Here is a 19,333-nt window from a genome sequence, read left to right as displayed (position 1 = left end):
TTGAACAAATTCAGAGGTCCCTAAAGTCTCTCCCTGCTAAAATCTGTTCTTCTTCTACCCCCTCCTCATTCTTCCACATGGATAGCAAACCTTCATTTTGGGTGACTGGTACACATCCTGGCGTCTTTAAAAAATTAAGGTCACTTTCCTAGCCCAAGAGGGATTCCCCTCAAGGAACTTTTCTTCTTCTTAATACTGGGCTGGGGTGTGTGTGTCTTTGTCCTCCCTCCATTTCGCACCCTGGGTCAGAAAGGAAAGGCTAAACTCTCTTGGATCCCATCGACTTGGTGATACTTACTCCCCATGAGGGTTGGAAGTTGTTCTGCAAATTGAAAAAGAACAGGCTCAGAATGAACAGTTAAGCCAAGCCATCGGCCAAAAAGAGGGTAGGGATTCTCCGGATACTCACCCCAATGCCATTGCCTGATATCTCAGGGCTACCTCCATTACCAACATTAATGCTGTCTCCATCCTGGAAAGGAAGAGAAAGGGATCATTCCTGGGAAATACAGCCCTATTCAGGCATTTCACGAAAAGAGTTAATCTGAAAGCATAAGTAGAAAGTGCTGAGTCAGTAACTTCCTGTTCCTGACTCCAGGGGAAGAGAAAATATCTGAAAAGGAGATTTGTCTGATGTGCCCGGAGCCTCCTCACATGACTGCAGGATCTTGATTGAGATTCTCAAGTGCACGGAGATGTTCCATGCATATTAAATTGTCTCCTCTTCACTCTGTCCTTATTCAGATAGAGCTGGCAACAAGCAGGGAAGGGTGCTCGATGTTGGAGCTAAATTTGCAACCTCGCATGCTGCCTATGGCTGGGAGGGACCTGTCAGGGCTGTCAATCTATCCACCATTTTACCAATTGTTCCTTCCTGCCTCTGAATTCAAAGAGATCCCCACTTCTCTGCTGAGGACTTCCTTTTCTCTCTCTTTAGTCTCTTGGTGTTGTTTGTTCATTTGCTGTTCCTCTGTTTGGAACTGTAAGTAAAGTTTTTTCTTCTTCTTTCTGTCTCCTACAAAGGCTCAGAGTGAATTATTGAGACTTTTAAGTGCCAGTTAATGAGAAAGAGGAGAACTTGTAGCTATTCTCTTCTTTTGAGTCTCTGTATTTCTACTACATTTTTTTTAAAAAAGGGGAATTTTACCACAAATTTTAAATTCTGCAACACTAGAATGCTCTCCCTGCTGATACTTTCAGATCCACCCTTTTGAACACCTAAATAGGGGTTGTATGATAATTGTATTCCTGTCTGCCTGCCTGCCCAGTAAGAGTGATATTAGGCCAGTTTATCTAAAAATTCAGACCAAATGAAAGCCACACGTATCAAGCCTGGGAAGGCTTTTTCTTGTCTCACAAAAATTCAGTTATCCAGTGTGCATCGCAGAAGAGCCAGCCTGCGTGGCCTTGGACAAGGTGCACAGTTCGAGGATGGCCCAGAAAGAGGGAATGGTCAAACATTTCTGGGCGCTCTTGAAATCCCTAAAAATGGTCACCACGAATCAGAATTAACAGCTCACAAGGCATGTTCTCAATTGATGATGCATGCTTGCTGATACTTACGGGAGCAGCTGCAAAGTTATTCTGCAATTGAAAAAAAGAAAAGAAATGACATAAATTTTAAAAAATGTCTGCAGATATCTCCCTTGTTAAATCAACGTTTCTCCAAAACCTTGCAACAGGCTTGAATGAGGTGGGGGAAAACTAGCATAAATGAATGTCCAGTCTTGCCATTGCAAATATTCTCACTATTTATTATTGCATATGGATTTTCTCCCTCTTGCTTTTGAATTTTAGATAGTCATATTTTTTTGAAGGGGGAAGGAAAATCCAATAAAAAGTCTGCTTTGATTTTAAACAGAAACCATTTTTCTACAGAGAAGAAGGCAATGCTGATCAGCAGGAAATGCAAGGAAGTTTGACCCACACTCACCCCAATGCCGTTGCCTTCTACAACAGGGCTGCCGCCATCCCCAATGCTAATGGTGTTGCCATTATTCTGGAAAGAAGTAGAAAGATCTGGTCATCCTATTCCTTTGTTCCCTGATTTGATCAGGAACACCTCTGTCTTGTCTGGATTAATCTTCAGTTTCTTAGCCTTCATTCAGTCCATCACTGACAACGTGCATTGGTCTAAGCACAGAACAGCTTCCTTAGAGTCCAATGTCAAGGAGAGATGGTTGGCTGATGACGCAGTTGTGTGTCATCAGTATACTGATGGCAAGAACCCAAAAATCCCAAACTCTCCCAGTGGTTCTAAGCAGATGTTGAATAACATGTGACCAAGACTGAGTCACAAGGGACAGCACAGACCAATGATCAAGATGTTGAACAGGATCACCCCAACACCATCTTCTGGGTTTGGCCATTCGGTAAGGATTGAAACCCCTGTAAAACAGTACCTCCAAGATTCATCCCAGAAAGGCACTCCTGAAGGACGCCATGGTCAATAGTGTTGAGAGATGCTAAGAGGTTCATCAGAAGCAACAGAGACATACTTTCCCCTCTCCAGTTCCCAGTGTAGGTCGTCCACCATGGGCAACCCAAGCCAATATCCTGGCCTTAAACCAGATTGAAATGGATCTAGACAATCCACTTCATCCATGAACATCTGGTTCTGAGACACCACGGAACACTCCAAAACCAAGCTCAAAAATAGAATATTGGAGACTGGCCATATTATTCACTACAACAGGACAATGTGTTGCCTCCTTAAGGCATTCTAGTACCTTGCCTTGTTGAAAAGAGGCATTCACCACTCATCTTACCCTATTTGCCAGTCTCCCTCTGGCTGCTTTTATAAGCCAAGAAAGGCTAGGGTCCAGTGCACACGGGGTGGCTTCCACCTCTCCAAAGCTGCTGTCCACATACTCAGAAAACAGGCCCTCCTGGAGTTTCCCTTGTACCACTTGTTTTATATACCGTATTTTTCCGTGTATAAGACTATACTTTTGTCTAAAACCTTTAGACTAAAAATTCAGGGTCGTCTTATACACGGAAGTAAGCTGAGGAAAGAACAAAAATAAGTGGAGGGGAAAGCAGGGATCAAAGTGATCCTGCAAGGCTTTGATCCCTGCTTTCCCCTCCACTTGCTAAGCCCCACTTAGATTTCTTAATTTTGGGTTAGAAAAGTGGGGGGTGTCTTATACATGGGGGCATCTTATACACAGAAAAATACGATATATAGAACCAACTCTGAGGACTATTATATATATTTAAGGTGGATGGAGATAAGCCAGTCCCCCAAAACTCACACCAAGGGAACACCTAATATCAAAAGCAGCTCTGGTCATTCAGACACATTTAGTTTTGTTTTAAACCACCATCATCCAAACCCCACACAATCTTTGGACATTTTTTGTCATTTCTGAGCCTAGTGCAGCCCTCAGGAGGTGCTGGAGGCAAAAGGACCGGCTCAAAGTCTGCCACCATAACCTCCTCTGAGATAAATGGTGATGGTCAATGCATTAGGACAATGTTGAGTTTCACGGAATATGGAATCCCGGTAATACTTACTCTTGAACCAGGCTGAAAATTGTTCTGTAATTTTAAAAGAAGAGTAAGAATTAGAAGTAAGAAACTTCTTAAAAATGTGGGTGCCTATCCTGCTGGGGATTTCTGCCTGCAGAATTAAAGTCACCAACCAGCACACACAATGTCTGTCAGGTTTTACAAGGAGAGCACACATGTTCCTTTGTTTCAAAGTTATAAAAGTAAATAAAAACAGAAGTCCAGACAGATCCAATTAATGGCCAAAACAAAATTCTCCTCAACTACCACAGGACTCTCTGATTTCTCCATTTCTGCCTATTATGTCTGGAAGTACTTTCCAGAAACCTTTGTAGTCCCCCCTTTGCTCCTTCTCAGCTTTTCAATCCCTTCTCAAAATCATCTTTCCCATAAAGCTTATAACAGCCTTAGTCAAAAACCTGGCTAATGTACAATTAAACTTAGGCTGAAATCCGGCTGCATGGTTATGAAAATGATGTACCTTTTAGATGTGAATTGCGGTGGTTAAGAAATCTCTGTAGCCATGATCAGTTGTATGTCAAGTCGTGCGAATGTGTAGGCAACAGAATGTCTACAGAGATGTCTTAACTTATGGCCATTTGCATCAACACATTATGCCGTTTGCATAACTGCACAACAGGATTTTAGCCACTGTTAATTTTCTTCCTCTTTGTCCCATGCTTGCTGTTTATATTTCATCTTCCTGCCCTAAAACCTCTCATTGAGAACTGTCCTTCTAATCCATATTCAGAAAAGCAATGCCCACATCAACACCCTTGAGTAATACCACATAGAGGAAATAGAACAATCTGCTTAATACTTTGCTGCAGTCTGAACAATAGGTCATTTCCACAATTAGCAGAGATTCAACAAATATATCTATGTACAGAACACAATGAAATTCTGCCTACTTACCCCTATGCCATTGCCTTCTATAACAGGGCTACCTCCACCACCAACACTAATGGTATCTCCACCCTGAAAAGGAACAAAAAGAACCAATAACTCATCTGTGGTAACTATAGTCAAGCTTTCATAAGGTAAAGGTAAAGGTTCCCCTTGACCGACTCGTGTCTGACTCATCCCCATTTTCAAGCCACAGAGCCAGCATTTTGTCTGTAGACAGTTTCCATGGTCACGTGGCCAGCGTGACTAGACACGGAAAGCCATGACCTTCCCACCGAGGTGGTACCTATTTATCTATTAGCATTTTACATGCTTTTGGATGGCTAGGTTGGCGGGAGCTGGGACAAGCGACGGGAGCTCCCTCCGTCGCGTGGGTTTGATCTTACAACTGCTGGTCTTCCGACCTTGCAGCACAGAGGCTTCTGCAGTTTAACCTGCACTGCCACCACATCCCCAGCTTTCATAGTAGCACATAAATAGGGCAACTTGACTTAAAAAGGCAGAACTAACTAAATTCTACCTAATGTCTAAGTTTTAGCCTGGAAACATTTTGCAACAAGACTCTGGATTAAACTCCATTTTGAGCATTTTTTGGGATAGAAGGGTGACCAAATATGTGGGGAACATTAGGGGAGGAAATACGTCAAAGTGGCTTAAATGAGAAGGGTGAGGAAAAGAAAAATAGTAGAAATTTCACCTCAGAAAAATGCAACCTGAGAAATTTCCATCTGAGTCTATTTTTTACCTGCTTTCTGTTCTCAAAGGGACGGCTAGCATGCCTTCCACCTTTCAGATGCTGGATCTGTTTTTAACCACCTCATAGGAATTTACTGTTTTTGAAGACTATTTGAATCAGAGTAGTATTGATATGAAATATATTATATCAATACTGGGCTCAATAAATCCAGTGCGCTGACTGATACTTACTGGAGCAGCTGCAAAGTTGTTCTGCAATTGAAAAAGGAAGACAGAATAGGCATTACAAGGGTCACTGGAAATCACACATACCCGATACTCTTTCAAGCAGCAGAAGGGAAGGTAAAGGAAGGATGAATTTCCTTTTCCTTTACAGAGCTCATTCATGACAAAACAATGATCCCCTCTTCCCTCAAATTACTTTACTCTTTCTGTGTTGCAACCAGGAAAGATCTCCTTGAAAACCTTTCCAACGCACACTCTACCCCTGTTCAGGCCAGAAAGCATTTGGGGCTCAAAAGGCCCTATCAGCTAGACGTCAACCAGATCTTCTTGCTTTTAGTTCAAATGTCTGTTGTTGCTGTTGCTGCTGTTGTTGCTGTTGTTGTTGTTGTTGTTGTTGTTGTTGTTGTTGTTGTTGTTGTTGTTGTTGTTTAGTTGTGTCCAACTCTTCATGACCCGTCCTGTCTATCACTGCCTCAGAGATCTGTAGAAGACCTTAAAGTATGTTCAGAACACCTATCATCAAGAGCCCTGCCTTATAATTGTCCTCACACTTCAATTAAGCCCTCTTATGCCTGAATAGGGCTTTTCTCCCCCTCACTTCACATTCACCTGCACACCTGTCCTTCTTGCAGCATGTACAACCAAAATACAGTGTTGCCTTGCAAGACAAAAATAATTCATTCTGTGAATCGTTTCGTATTGTGAAAATTTCACCTTGCGAAGCACGGTTTCCCATAGATATGCATTGAAATTTGATTAATGTGTTCCTATTCGTCTTGCGAAGCACAGCCATAGAAAAATTTGTCTCGCGAGTCACCAAAAAATCCCAAAACGCTTTCGTCTTGCGAGTTTTTCGTTGCACAAGGCATTCGTCTTGAGAGGCATCACTATAATGAGTGGAAATATCCACTAAACGATGTTCTAGCCATTCAGCATTTTTCTACTATTTTTTCTCACCTATTCCCTGTCATTCATTCTCATCTACTCTCTGAAAATTATCATTTATTCTCTCTCAAGGTGTTTGAACTTGATTTCCATTCAGCTGCCCTCAAATCAAATGTATGGGGGCTCTGAGTCAATTAGACCTCAGGTGAAGACATTATGTTATGCCCCCAAAGAAAAAGGAAAAACTGACAACATGCCTGTTCCTTTCTAAAAGGAGAAGGCATTTTTCCACTCTCAAAAATACAGTGCTGAACCACACAATATACAAAGGAGTTCTGGATATTTACCCCAATGCCATTGCCTCCTATGACCGGGCTGCCCCCATCGCCAATATTAATTCTGTTGCCATCATTCTGGAAAGGATCACAAAGAGCTGGTCAATGAGATAACTGTGAAAAGTGAGGTCCAGTCTACATATTTCTCCAGATCAAGTGAGTTTTCTTTTATAGGTCAACCAAATGAAATCTGTCCCTTGTATTTTGACAGCCTGGACACCATTTTGAACCACCCCACCTGAGCTTCATTCTGGGCCATGAAGGATCATGGTCCCTAAAAATAGGATGAGTGTTGGGGATTTGGGGATGGAAAGAAAAGAAAAAGCATGTTTTCAGATTTGCTCAGCAAATGTCTACTGAGAGATTTGGGCTCCAGGCGACCTTGGGCCTTCTTTCCACGCTAAAGTGTTGGTCAAGGCATTCTTTCTTCTGCTAGCCTTAGTGCTACCATTACTAACACCTCAAGGAGTTTGTTGAGGTTATTTGGGTCCAAGAAGTGGTACATACAGCATATACCAAGGCAGGGTTTGATGCATCGTACATGCTTCCTGATACTTACTCCAGAAGCTGGATTGAAATTGTTCTGCAATGTAAAAAGGTTGGGAGAAAAGGAGTTAAAAACGTCTACAAACACATAACATTCCATAACTTCCATTTATGTTCTGTTTTTTTCCTTACAAAGGACAAACTTATACCCATCCCTCCAGAGGAAGAGCACTGTCCTGTATAGATCTCATTCAAGGCCAAATAGACGTCTTCTCCTCACAGACTCTACCATTCTACCGTGACCTTTCTGCATAGCATTTTATTGTAGCATCTCTTTTCCTTCACATTCCTCTCCAAAATGTCAATTTTCTTCAAGATCTGGGCCTCCTCTACTCAAAACCGGAGTGCAAGTATTAAGCGGAACCTATTTTCCTGCTACTTAGGCGTTCATTCCCACCTTTGGATCCCACGTTTACATGCTTGTGCATAACTAAGAGATATAGGTCTATCCTTGTCGGGTTTTGGGATAAGAATCATTAATAAGCATTTCCAAGAAGGTGGCATTATCTCTCCTACCAATACAGTATTCTATTATAAAACATTTTTAGCTTAGGTATCAAAATGAAACTAAAATATTTATAATATTGTGGACCCAATCCATCAGGACCTGGTGTTTTACCATTTCTCAGTTTATTAATGACTTCAGCAATTTCTTCTTCTTTAATCTCTTCTTCTAATATTCTTTTATCACATTCCAATAAATTAGTTTTAAAATATAATTTTCTACAGTATATTCTCTTCCAGGACATTGTTTCCTTTATATAATTTCTGATAAAATTCTTGAAAAATTCAATTTATCTTTCATTATATTACACTTCTTACCTGTTCTATCTTTAATTACCCCATTCGTGTTTTTAATCTTCTATTTTTGCACATTCTAGCTAATAATTTTGAATTTTATTGCTAAACTTTAAAAAATTCCTCTTTATATACAAATCCCTCTGAACTTTTTTTGTCTCTAAGTTTTCTAATTCCTTTCTCTTTGTCTGAATTTCTGCCAATATTCTTCTATCTTTTTATAAAAAAAACCCCTTGCTTTCCAAATTTCTCAATTCTTCCACATTTATCTCATTTTTTTAGTTTACAGGATTCCCTTATTGTTATTCCTCTTGAAATTCCTTTCATCATGTCCCACAAATTCCTTTCCATTGTATTAGGTAAAGCATCACAACATTTAGAGGTGTATACAACTTCTTGAGGTAAAGGGAGGGGGATTTGATAAAAGACAGATGTTCATGTTTTTAAGGCAGATCATTTCTGAGAAATGATAAGAGTTGGCTCAAATAGCAGTTGCCTCGAATCCTATAGAGTTCAACTTACCCCAATGCCATTGCCTTCTATAACAGGGCTGCCTCCATCACCGACACTAATGCTGTCTCCTCCCTTAAAAAGGACAGAAACTGTGGTAACAATGGGTGGAAAACAACAACACACATAAACCTATGCTGTGACTTGTCTCTTAGCTCTTGAATGGGCCAATTCACTGAAAAAATACAGGTCAAACATAATTCTTCTCACTCTCCATCTGATATGACTTTGGAATCGCCTTGCATTAAATTATTTTGAGGCTCTGCACGAGTACCTGCCCACAAAAGGATGATCAATATGGGCAAAAATACTTGACTGGAATGGTTAGTGGGTTTTCAAAGGTGTACTTCTATCAAGGAAAAAAAAATTCCATCCTTCTAAGGCTTTCAATAGCTTTCAACGATGTTTTCGGGGTTATTTTTTAGGGTTTTTTAAAAAGCCTATTTGACCTCAACTACTGAAAAATGTTTCAAAGCAATGGTAGACTCAAAGAATCCTACATACTGGCAGATACTTACTCCTGGAGCAGCTACAAAATTGTTCTGCAGTGAAAAGAAGGGGAGAAAACAAGAGTTAAGTATCTTCAAAATATCTAAACAGAATGCACAATTTCTAGTTTTATCTTGTTCTAAAGCCATAAATACCAAAATCCTGTACAGCCAAAATGCACTGCCTTCAAGGATCTCCATGAAGACTAAATAAAATCCTACTCTCTTGAAAGACTTTTTACTTCCTTCTTTGCTGCCCCTTATATCTAGAATTACCCCCCCAAAGATCTTTCCATTAAAAGAGTTCTGTCTTCATTCTGTACTATGAAGGAGATCCCTAGAGATCTGCCAGAGCCTGAGGGTGGAAATAGGGAACTTTTAATTGCCCAAAAATAATTGCAGTTGATGACCTCATCATAGGTATGCAGTGTAAAGACACACAACAGGATTCTCCTGCCTAACTCTGATTTACTGTCACCCCCACTTTTCCCACTCTGGTGCTAATTTTTAGGACAACTTTCTGTGCAGTAGTGTTTGTTATTATGAGGATTCAGGAAGTCACTGTAGACATTGCCATGACTTTATAATGCTTTGAAGAGAAGGGGAAATGGTTGAGATCTTTTTGGAAGTTTTAATACCAGAACACAAACCTATCCACTTTAAAGGAAATCAACCCTGAGTGCTCACTGGAAGGACAGATCCGGAAGCTGAGGCTCCAATACTTTGGCCATCTCATGAGAGGAGAAGACTCCTTGGAAAAGACCTTGATGTTGGGAAAGTGTGAAAGCAAGAGGAAATGGGGACGACAGAGGATGAGATGGTTGGACAGTGTCATCGAAGCAACCAACATGAATTTGACCCAACTCCAGGAGGCAGTGGAAGATAGGAGGGCCTGGCGTGCTCTGGTCCATGGGGTCACAAAGAGTTGGACACTACTTAACGACTATACAACAACAATACCAGAATAGCTTTGTGCTGAGGAAAAGCTAGGAACAATATCAATTCTGGGCACATACCCCAATACCGTTGCCTCCTATAACAGGGTCACCTCCATCACCAATACTAATGGTATCACCGTCCTGCAACAGAGCAGAAAAAGATAATCAAAAATAGCAGTTGGAATTCAGATTATGTGGTAAGAGCAACAACGGTATATGGCACAGACTGAAATGGCTACTTCGCCAAATGTTACCATGCAGTCTGTCCACAAGGGGTCGCTGTTAGTGTGGATCAACTGCTTAAAGCCCCTTCATAGCTTTTCAGATGACACACATGTTAAAGTAAAAACCACATTCTGAACTATTTCGCGCACTACAGTTATCAAAACCAAAAAAAAAAAAAAAAACACGGAAGTAGGTCTGTGCATCATATATCAGATAACTAACTTTATTGGCCTAATTCTGACTGATTTGTGATAAGTTTGGATAGAATAGACAAATTCAATATTTGTCCAGTGTATATATCAGATCAGATTGGGCATCAATAACTTTTCTTTTCTTTTCTTATTTACAAAACATTATGAGTGCCTACTGTTTTTACCCCTGAAGTGATCTGTCTGCTATTTTGGAAAGTTTGCCCCTCTTTTTAGGGATCATTGTGGCTCCAAATTTAATAATAACACCCTATGTTATGTTTTTTTTTTCCTAATGTCAGTAATGGGAAGCTTACAGATCAGTTTGGATTGGGGTATAAGTCGAATCAAATGGGTCACAAATTGCTCTGGGTAGAATCAGAATGCAACCCAAAATCCTGAATTAGCCTCCAAATCAGATTGAGGGACCTGGGCATAGTTCTAATAGTATATTAAGACTATACAAGGTTCGAAGGAGAATGTATGTACGCTAATACTTACCCCTGGAGAAGCTACAAAGTTGTTCTGAAATAGAAAAGGAGGGAGGAGTGAAGTTAGGAGGGACAAGCCTGAACTATCTCTGGAAGCAAAAATGATGAAATTGAAGCTTTCATACTTTTGGGCACATCACAAGAAGAACAGACTCACTGGAAAAGACAATAATGCTAGGAAATGTTGATGGAAGAAGGAAAAGAGGAAAACCAGATATGAGATGCATTGACTCGCTAAAGGAAGCCACAAGCTTGAGTTTACAAGGGATGAGTAAAATTGTTAATGACAGGACCTTTTGGAGGTCACTCATTGGTAAACTCATTGTAACAACCACAACCTAATATGCCATCTTTTATTTATGGGGCAGATACATGTTATTTTTGCCAAGAATGCAAATACAGTACTCTGTAGCAAAAGTATTCTGGCTTAAATCTGATTTTTAATCCCAGCAAAAAAAAGACACACCGAAACAACAGAAGGTACATAGATGTTGATTTAATCAAGCCAGCTTTAGCTGGGACCAGCAGCCCCATTTAGGTATCCGTTCCGACCTATTTCTGCTCTTTCTTCCTTTATCTTCCTTTAGGCTTGGAAATATTTCTTGGAATATCTTTGGGATGAAGACGTTCATCCAACTCTCCTCCCATTCTACAAATGCCACTCTCCCAGTCCCTCCTGAAATCAAACTGTCCCTTCAACACTGGTTACTGAAAAAGTGAGGGGAAGAAAGTCTAGCGAAGTGAAACCCACGTACTTGTCATTTAGCACAAGATCACCATACGTATACACCTAAAGATTCTTCTACCTGTCTCCCAGTGATGAATCAAAGGGTGGATCTAGACATCCAAAGGAATAGTTATGCCTAGTGATTGTCACATATCCCCTCTCCAAAAATGGAATTTCCTTACAGATGGGTACCTTGGCAATCAAAAATACTAATCACGGTCATTTTCATCTTAGAACTGCAGAACTGGAAGGGATACTATAGATCATCAAGTCCATTTCCTGTCAAGGAGGCACAGTGGGGAATCGAACTTTCAGCCCAGAGACCTAAACCACTGAACTATCCAGCAGTTTATGCAAACCCATCTTAACCTCTTGATGACCAATCACAAAGCAAAGCATGCTGGACTGCAAACTACCAAAAAGAACTTGCTAGGACAAGCTACTTTTGCTATATACGCCAATTCTAATTATATGCTCCCACCACTAAATACAGTGGTGCCTTGCATAGCGACGATATTCCATTCCGAAAAAAATGTCGCTATACGGATTCGTCGCTATGCGGGGCAAAAAAGCCCATAGGAATGCATTAAAACACATTTAATGCATTCCTATGGGAAAAAAACTCACTGTTCAGCGAAAATCCTCCACGCGGCCATCATTTTTGCTGCCCGGTAAGCGAGGAAAGGGCGCGAAAACACAGCGGACTGCCATTTTCTTTACCTGGTGGCCATTTTGGAACCGCCGATCAGCTGTTTTTAAAACATCGCAATGCAGAAATCGGTAAGCGAAATGCTTACCGATCATCACAAAGCGATGTTTTGCCAATTAAAACATCGTTATGCTATTGCTTTTGCGATCGCAAAAACTCAATTGCTATGCGGATTCATCGTTAAACTAATTGCTCATTATGCGGGGCACCACTGTATATCAACACCGCTATGTAACATCTCCAAGCGAAGGAAAGTAAATCTGCTGAAAAGCTTGCAATAATTTTAAAGGAATCCTGGATACTTACCCCAATGCCATTGCCTCCTATTTCAGGGCTACCTCCATCCCCAACATTAATGCTGTTGTGTTCTTCCTGGAAACAAGAAGGAAGAGCATGACAGAAACTGAGAACGTTTATATCTGCAGAGAGATCAAAGCTTGGAGCATTACCTTTTAAAAGGAGCTTGTTGTGTTATTTATTATTTCTCAGCAACCAGGTTGCTACTATCATGAGGCAGCTGCAACTGCACAAGAGATTCATTGTGTGTTGGGTTTATACAGTATTGTCATTACCAGCAGATGAAAAATAAAGAGAAATATATTTCTCTGCTTCCCTCTAATGGCCAATTCTGATACTGCACATCAGACATAGAAAAGTCCGATATCTCCTAGTTTAATGGGAAGTTCAATCTTAAAAAATCCAGTTGGAAGAGTGTAGATCTCCAAGATATAGGTTGAGGTCTAAAGTGATTTCTGAAAAATTTACTCATCCCCGGATTGCCCTATAGATGACTCCTTCCTTCTACACACCCCTTATTCCTCCTTAGATTTCCAGCTGATGTCATCTTAAAACCACTGAGATGACTCCTCCTACCCAAAATAAATTTCCAAGCAGCTCTTGAGTAATATTTCGGGAATTTTTTAAAAGGGTATTCAAACCACAGAAGTGAATATAGTGACATTGAAAAGATATTGAATATATTAGGGCAATCCAAAACTAGACCAGTCATTTGTGATTACCGAAACTTACCCCTGCACCTGGTTCGAAATCATTCTGCAATGCAAAGGGGACAGGAAATATAAGTTAGGAATGCCTTAAAATCTTCATAGTTTTTACATCAACATTAAAAAAAAACACCCACCAGCAAATACCATTTAGGTAAAGGTAAAGGTTCCCCTTGACATTAAGTCCAGCCGTGTCCAACTCTAGGGCGCGGTGGTCATCAACATTTCCAAGCCATAGAGCCAGCATTTGCCCGAACACAGTTTCCGTGGTCACATGGCCAGCGCAACTAGACCCGGAACACCATTACCTTTCTGCCAAGGTGGTACCTATTTATCTACTCGCATTTACATGCTTTCACACTGCTAGGTTGGCAGGAGCTGGGACAAGCGACAGGAGCTCCCTCCATCGCATGGATTCAATCTTACGATGGCTGGTCTTCTGACCTTGCAGCACAGAGGCTTCTGTGGTTTAATCCACACTGCCACCATGTCCCCTTTTATCTTTTGTTTATTCTTTGTTTTATGTAAACTGCCCAGAGCAGACACATTTGAGACGGGTGGCATATAATTTTAGTAAGTAAGTAAGTAAGTAAGTAAGTAAGTAAGTAAGTAAATAAATAAATAAATAAATAAATAAATAAATAAATAAATAAATAAATAAATAAATAAATAAATAAATAAATAAAAGCTTTGTCCTGCACAGCAATTAAAGTCTCCCTTTTCACAAATAATTTGTGACTATAAATGCCATTGTGGTGTAGATGTTAAGTGTGGGATTAGCACTCAGGAGGACAGGATTTAAATTTCCATTTGGTTATGAAGGTCACTGGATGGTACAAGGTTTGCTCCAAATGTCATATCTCGCAATATGTTTATCATAATCTAGACTGAAGCAGGCTGGTGTCATTGAGCCATCTAGAGGCACCCATACTGTTCCCAGAAAAATCCATTCTCCTTTCAACGATGGTGACAACTGCAGTGAAGCTCAGAGAGAACAGGAAAGACTGTAGTAGGCAATGTCAGAGTCCCTGGTATTCAGAAAGCTGTGGGATTTCATCCTGAGAGCCTTGCGTTCACCAAATCACAGCCGCCTAGAGTGGTCTGGTGGGCCAGATAGGCGGGGGTATAAATAAAATAAATAAATAAATAAATGGACCTAGCAACCAAACCAAGGTCTCTGTTTTGCCACAAATGGCTATGTTCCTCCCTCTTTATGACATAATTTCTCTCTTTTTCTTCCTCTAAAGCCATCCTCAGCCCACCCTTTTCCTGTGCTATCCTTTGCTAAAAGACTGAGCATGAGTGTGAGTTACAAAACTGAATGCATATTTCTGTCTTCTCATATATTCTTGTCTTTTACTCTTGCCTTTCAATGTTGTTTCTGTCCTCTCCCCAGTGCTGAATGAAATTTCCTCTACGTAGGAATGTTTATTTCCTTACTATGCTCATCAAAATAACTTGGGCTGAAATCCAGTTGTCAGTTGCAACCAATTTAGGCCCATTGAATCAGTGGGGGTTTGTTGAGTCAACTTCTCTGTACGTTCCCATTGATTCAATGACCTACCCTACTTGTGATTGACTCCTACAGTAGATTTTCACCAATGCCTCCAAGAGAAAGATTTCTGTAGGTTAAACATTTGGCTGCAGTTTCAAATGGGACCAAGTTACAGGCACTGCCGATCCTCCCAAAATGGAAAGGGAATCTGTATACTTACACCGATGCCACTGCCTTTTATGACAGGGCTGCCTCCATCACCAATACTGATGGTGTCTCCATACTAAGGGATGAAAAAGAAGATATAAGAAGAAGAACAAAATTCGTAGAACTGCAGAGCTAGAAGCTGACCCTATGGAACATCGAGTCCAGCCCCTCTCAAGGTGGGATAGTGGGGAATTGAACTCATGGATCAGCAGCCAGATACCCAAACCAGCTATCCAATGTTTCTTTATCATGTTGGGTGATTTATTCTGCTAGAGAAGATAAAATTTCTGGGGCAAGGCTGTGTCAGAGTTTGCCAGTCTTGTCTGATGGATTCAGATCTTGGTGGTATCTCAGGATTTAGAGCAAGGGCAGTGAAACAGAGGAGGATTCTTTTTCTCAGAAAATTTCAAACGTATATTCAAAATATAAGCTCTGTGCAGAAGACTAAACATGTGAAGTAACGGGGGTGAAATGAGTATTTTCAAATTAAGATGTCAATTGGAGTGGCTACTATGCAGGGTTGAGTTTGGAAGAGAACTTGGATATGTCACTTTGTAAGACTAAAATAACCAAGAATTCCCCAGTGGCCTTGGCTGTTCCTGCTGGAATATTCTTGGAATTTTAGTCCAAAAACTAGCTTCTCCTGGCTGCAGTGAAGAGTGACAATGTGTTCTACTTGACAGTTCCCTCATTTGAGCTGTCCTGTGCTTGAAGGCTTGTCTAATCCAAAAGTCACAAAAGAGGAGAGATCCTGTCCTGAGGTTGCCAATCACCAATGAATACCCAATTATGATCACCATTTCACCAGTTAATAGTCTCCCATACGATGGAGAAGCATTCCATTGATTATTGTCAAAAGTACGGCTATGCATACAAATTAACAAAGGTCAATTGTGCTCAAACATGTGTTCTTTTTTAATGTGTGTTTTTAATGATGCGCTAAAGGTTTTCCTAGCTGAGTCACAGCTTGACAATTGTTATTTTTGTTGTCTTGTTGTGGTGAAGGGGCTTGAGTCATTCAGAGAAGCTATGGGCTATGCCGTGCAGGGACACCCAAGATGGACAGGTCATCGTGGAGAGTTCCAACTCAACGCAATCCACCTGGAGTAGGAATTGGCAAGCCACTCCAGTATCTTTGCCAAGAATACCCCATGAACAGAGACAATTTTTATAGAGACTACTAATATTTAGAAGCTGAAGGCTCCTTGAGTATTTGTCTGTGAAGACGGCTGAATGGGAAAAAAATCATTTGAAATATGATGCTGGAGGATGGTTTTGCAGATACCCTGGACTGCTAAAAAGACAAAAAACAAAAGAAAAAAAACAAAAAAACACCTGGGCCCTAAAATCACATTGGGCCTGAACTATCTCTGGAAGCAAAAATGTTGAAGCTGAGGCTGTCCTGCTTTGGGCAACATCTTGAAAAGACCATCATGCAGGGAAAGGTGGAAGGCAGCAGGAAAAGAGGAAGACCGAATACAAGATGGACAGACTCGCTAAAGGAAATCACAGGCTCGAGTCTGCAAGAGCTGTGCAGGGCTGTTGAGGGCAGGATATCTTGGAGAGGGCTCATTCATAAGGTGGCCTTAAATCAGAAATGACTTGATGACATGTAATGACAGCACAAAGTGTAAGAAACCAGGCAGGCAGCCAGCTCTCCTTTTTCCAAGCTCTTCGACTCCACTCCATCCCATCCTATCATGAAAAACAACATCTGAAACTCTCTGGGGTTCCAAGACTCAAAGCCGACTTCTGAAATCCAGCCAGATTGTCAAGTCTCCCTGAGATCCAGTCTTGGCATGAAAACGCACACCTCCTGCCCACCTCCCACTGTGCCGTCAACCAGATCTGTTCTTACCGCAGGTGCAGCCCTGATGCTCTGCGAAGAGAGCAAGCAGACAGCCAGCAAGGCAGCCACGAACCTGATCTCCATCCTTTCCGCTCCTTGTCCCTTGGATTAGGTTGGGAGTGATGGCAACACAATGGGCTGTATTTATATTAGGTGTTATCGAGGGGAGTGCCAAACTCCGAAGACCAAACCCAGTGATTCATCCTTCCAAGGAAGGAATGTCTATTTTGCCTAGTCCCACCCTCTCACCTTCCCAAGACAAACCTGCACCTCTCTCTTTTTTTCTTTTCTTTTTCTTGTTAATCACATACATTCTGAACTCCAGGCTCTTTTACATAGGAACAAGGGAAGCTGCTTTAGGTTGCATTAGAGTCAAACAATCAGTTCATCTAAGCCAGTGGCCCACCGTGGTTCCGAACAAGACTGGTGTCCTCTTGCCCTCTCTAGAAATCCCTCCTACTCCCTCTCCCTGAAGGCCCAAGCCTTGCTTATTTTCTTTCATTGGAAGATCAAGGCATTACCGAGATATTCTACCCCATATTATGCCATACTGCTCTTGCAGAACATTGTAATTCTTCGTGTTTACTGAGCCTGATAGAAGGCAATCCTGTTTTTACAATTCCTTTCCCTTGACGCTCCATGGAAAATCCAAGACATCAATGATATTTGAGGGTGGAGGAGAGAACGCTTTGCATCTTTTTGTTCAAGGCTGTGTGGCCGCAAACATGTTGCAAGCCCGGCCTTTGCTTTTTACATGTCACACATTATGTGCCACCACATCAGTTCTGATTTTTGATGGCCCTATAAATGAGCAATCTCCAGAACATCCTGTCCTCAACAGCCTTGCTGCACTCTTGTAAACTCAACTATATGGCTTCCTTTAGAGAGTTAGTCCCTCTTGTATTTGGCTCTCCTCTTTTCCTGCTGCTGCCCTCCACCTTTCCCAGAATAATGGTCTTTTCTAGAGAATTTTGCCTTCTCGTGATGAGCCCAGAGTAGGACAAGCAACCCCTAATTGCCTTTTGAACAGATGTTGTGCATCGGGGGCTGCATAAAGAGTGGCTCTGCATGCTTCACTCTGTTTGGAGAAGGAGGGTTAGGATATTGTGACGGGGCAACAGTCGGTTGTGGCTTGCAACATGCAAAACAAGAAAGCAAGTTCTAAGAAGCAGGCAAGACTATATCTTGGTGCCAGGAGAATATTTCCCAGTTCAGTCCCAGATCTTTGCAGGTAAGGCTGGGAAAAATCTCTGTCTGAGAGCAGGGATTACTGTCACAAGTCAGTGACTACAGTATGGAGAGATTTATTTATTTTTATTTATTTATTTATTTGATTTTTACCCCGCCCCTCTAGACCATGTCTATTCGGGGCTTCAGAGATCAACCCATCCTAAGAAAGCTTTCTGGATATCCTTGTGAACAGAAAATAACAAGGTCTCAAGCTAGGCAAGGTTTCACCTTGGGTCCCACTACCCAGATAAAGGCAGCATAGACAACCAACCAACCAACCAACCAACCAACCAGCCAGCCAGCCAGCCAGCCAGCCAGCCAGCCAGCCAGCCAGCCAGCCAGCCAGCCAGCCAGCCAGCCAGCCAGCCAGCCAGCCAGCCAGCCAGCCAACCAAACCAACCAACCAACCAACCAACCAACCAACCAACCAACCAACCAACCAACCAACCAACCAACCAACCAACCAACCAACCAGCCAGCCAGCCAGCCAGCCAACCAACCAACCAACCAACCAACCAACCAACCAACCAACCAACCAACCAACCAACCAATCAATCAATCCCACTTATGATCATTGGCCACACTTTTTGATTGGCGCTGAGAAACGTAGCCCAAGAAAGCTACGTTGCCATGCTCTGGGGTGTATGTGCAGCCTGGTTTGTTCCCAGAAATGAATGAAGTGCTAGCACAGCTCTTTATTAAAGATGCATGTGTGGTCATGGCCCCAGGGACATGCACACACATGCATAGAAATACAATCCTAATTTTTTTAGGATGGTTTATCTGTTTGATGACTTGTTGGCTACCTTTTGATGTCCCCAAGCCTTTTGCAAGGTGCTTAAGTTTGCATATAGGGTTCTCGCTCCCCTTATCCTTGCAAGAGGCTGGTTAGACTGAGAGACAGAGACAGAGAGAGAGAGAGAGAGAGAGACGCAGTGGTTAGAATGGCCTAGTTACTTGGTGGCTTTCAGTGGGAACTAGTAGGCAGGTTTCCTTGGTTATCGCTTGTCACTCAGACCCCTCCACAACCTTTGCTTTCATATTTGTTTAAACTTCACTTATTTGCTCATGGTGGAGGAAATTTGGTTTGAATAAACTGGGCCAAGACGCACTGAGGGTTCATGGAACTTGACCTTGAAGGAAGGGCCGCAGAGCATTTAGGAAAGGGGCAGCGCACATTTACAGAAAAGGTAGGATTTGTTTGGATGTTGATAAGACCATTGCCAACGGTGATTAATTGGGAAGTTTAAGGGAGAGAAAGAAACCAATGGGTTGCAACCCTCCATCATTTGTTCAGTTATCATGGAGAACGTCATCAAAAAATACTCCATAAGCTCATTGAGGCTTGAGGGACTTTGGAACCTGGGGGAG

The 19,333-nt window shown here is 41.7% G+C and overlaps 1 protein-coding gene across 1 annotated transcript; it reads right to left on the bottom strand.

The window, feature by feature from the left end:
• Nucleotides 1-358: 358 nt before the first annotated feature.
• Nucleotides 359-13,331, bottom strand: LOC110090699 (uncharacterized). Its single transcript, XM_078379975.1, has 14 exons — nt 13,319-13,331; nt 12,484-12,626; nt 10,752-10,775; nt 9,916-9,978; nt 8,930-8,953; nt 8,424-8,486; nt 7,117-7,140; nt 6,570-6,635; nt 5,344-5,364; nt 4,426-4,488; nt 3,517-3,540; nt 1,934-1,999; nt 1,564-1,584; nt 359-472 (listed from the first exon to the last, which is right to left on the bottom strand). Exons 1-14 carry the CDS (start codon nt 13,329-13,331, stop codon nt 359-361), a joined length of 729 nt encoding a protein of 242 aa, XP_078236101.1.
• Between the last annotated feature and the right edge of the window lie 6,002 nt (nt 13,332-19,333).

Source organism: Pogona vitticeps, chromosome 9 (genome assembly GCF_051106095.1).
Source record: "Pogona vitticeps strain Pit_001003342236 chromosome 9, PviZW2.1, whole genome shotgun sequence".
Taxonomy (NCBI): Eukaryota; Metazoa; Chordata; class Lepidosauria; order Squamata; family Agamidae; genus Pogona; species Pogona vitticeps.
This window is presented reverse-complemented; position numbering and strand designations above follow the sequence as displayed.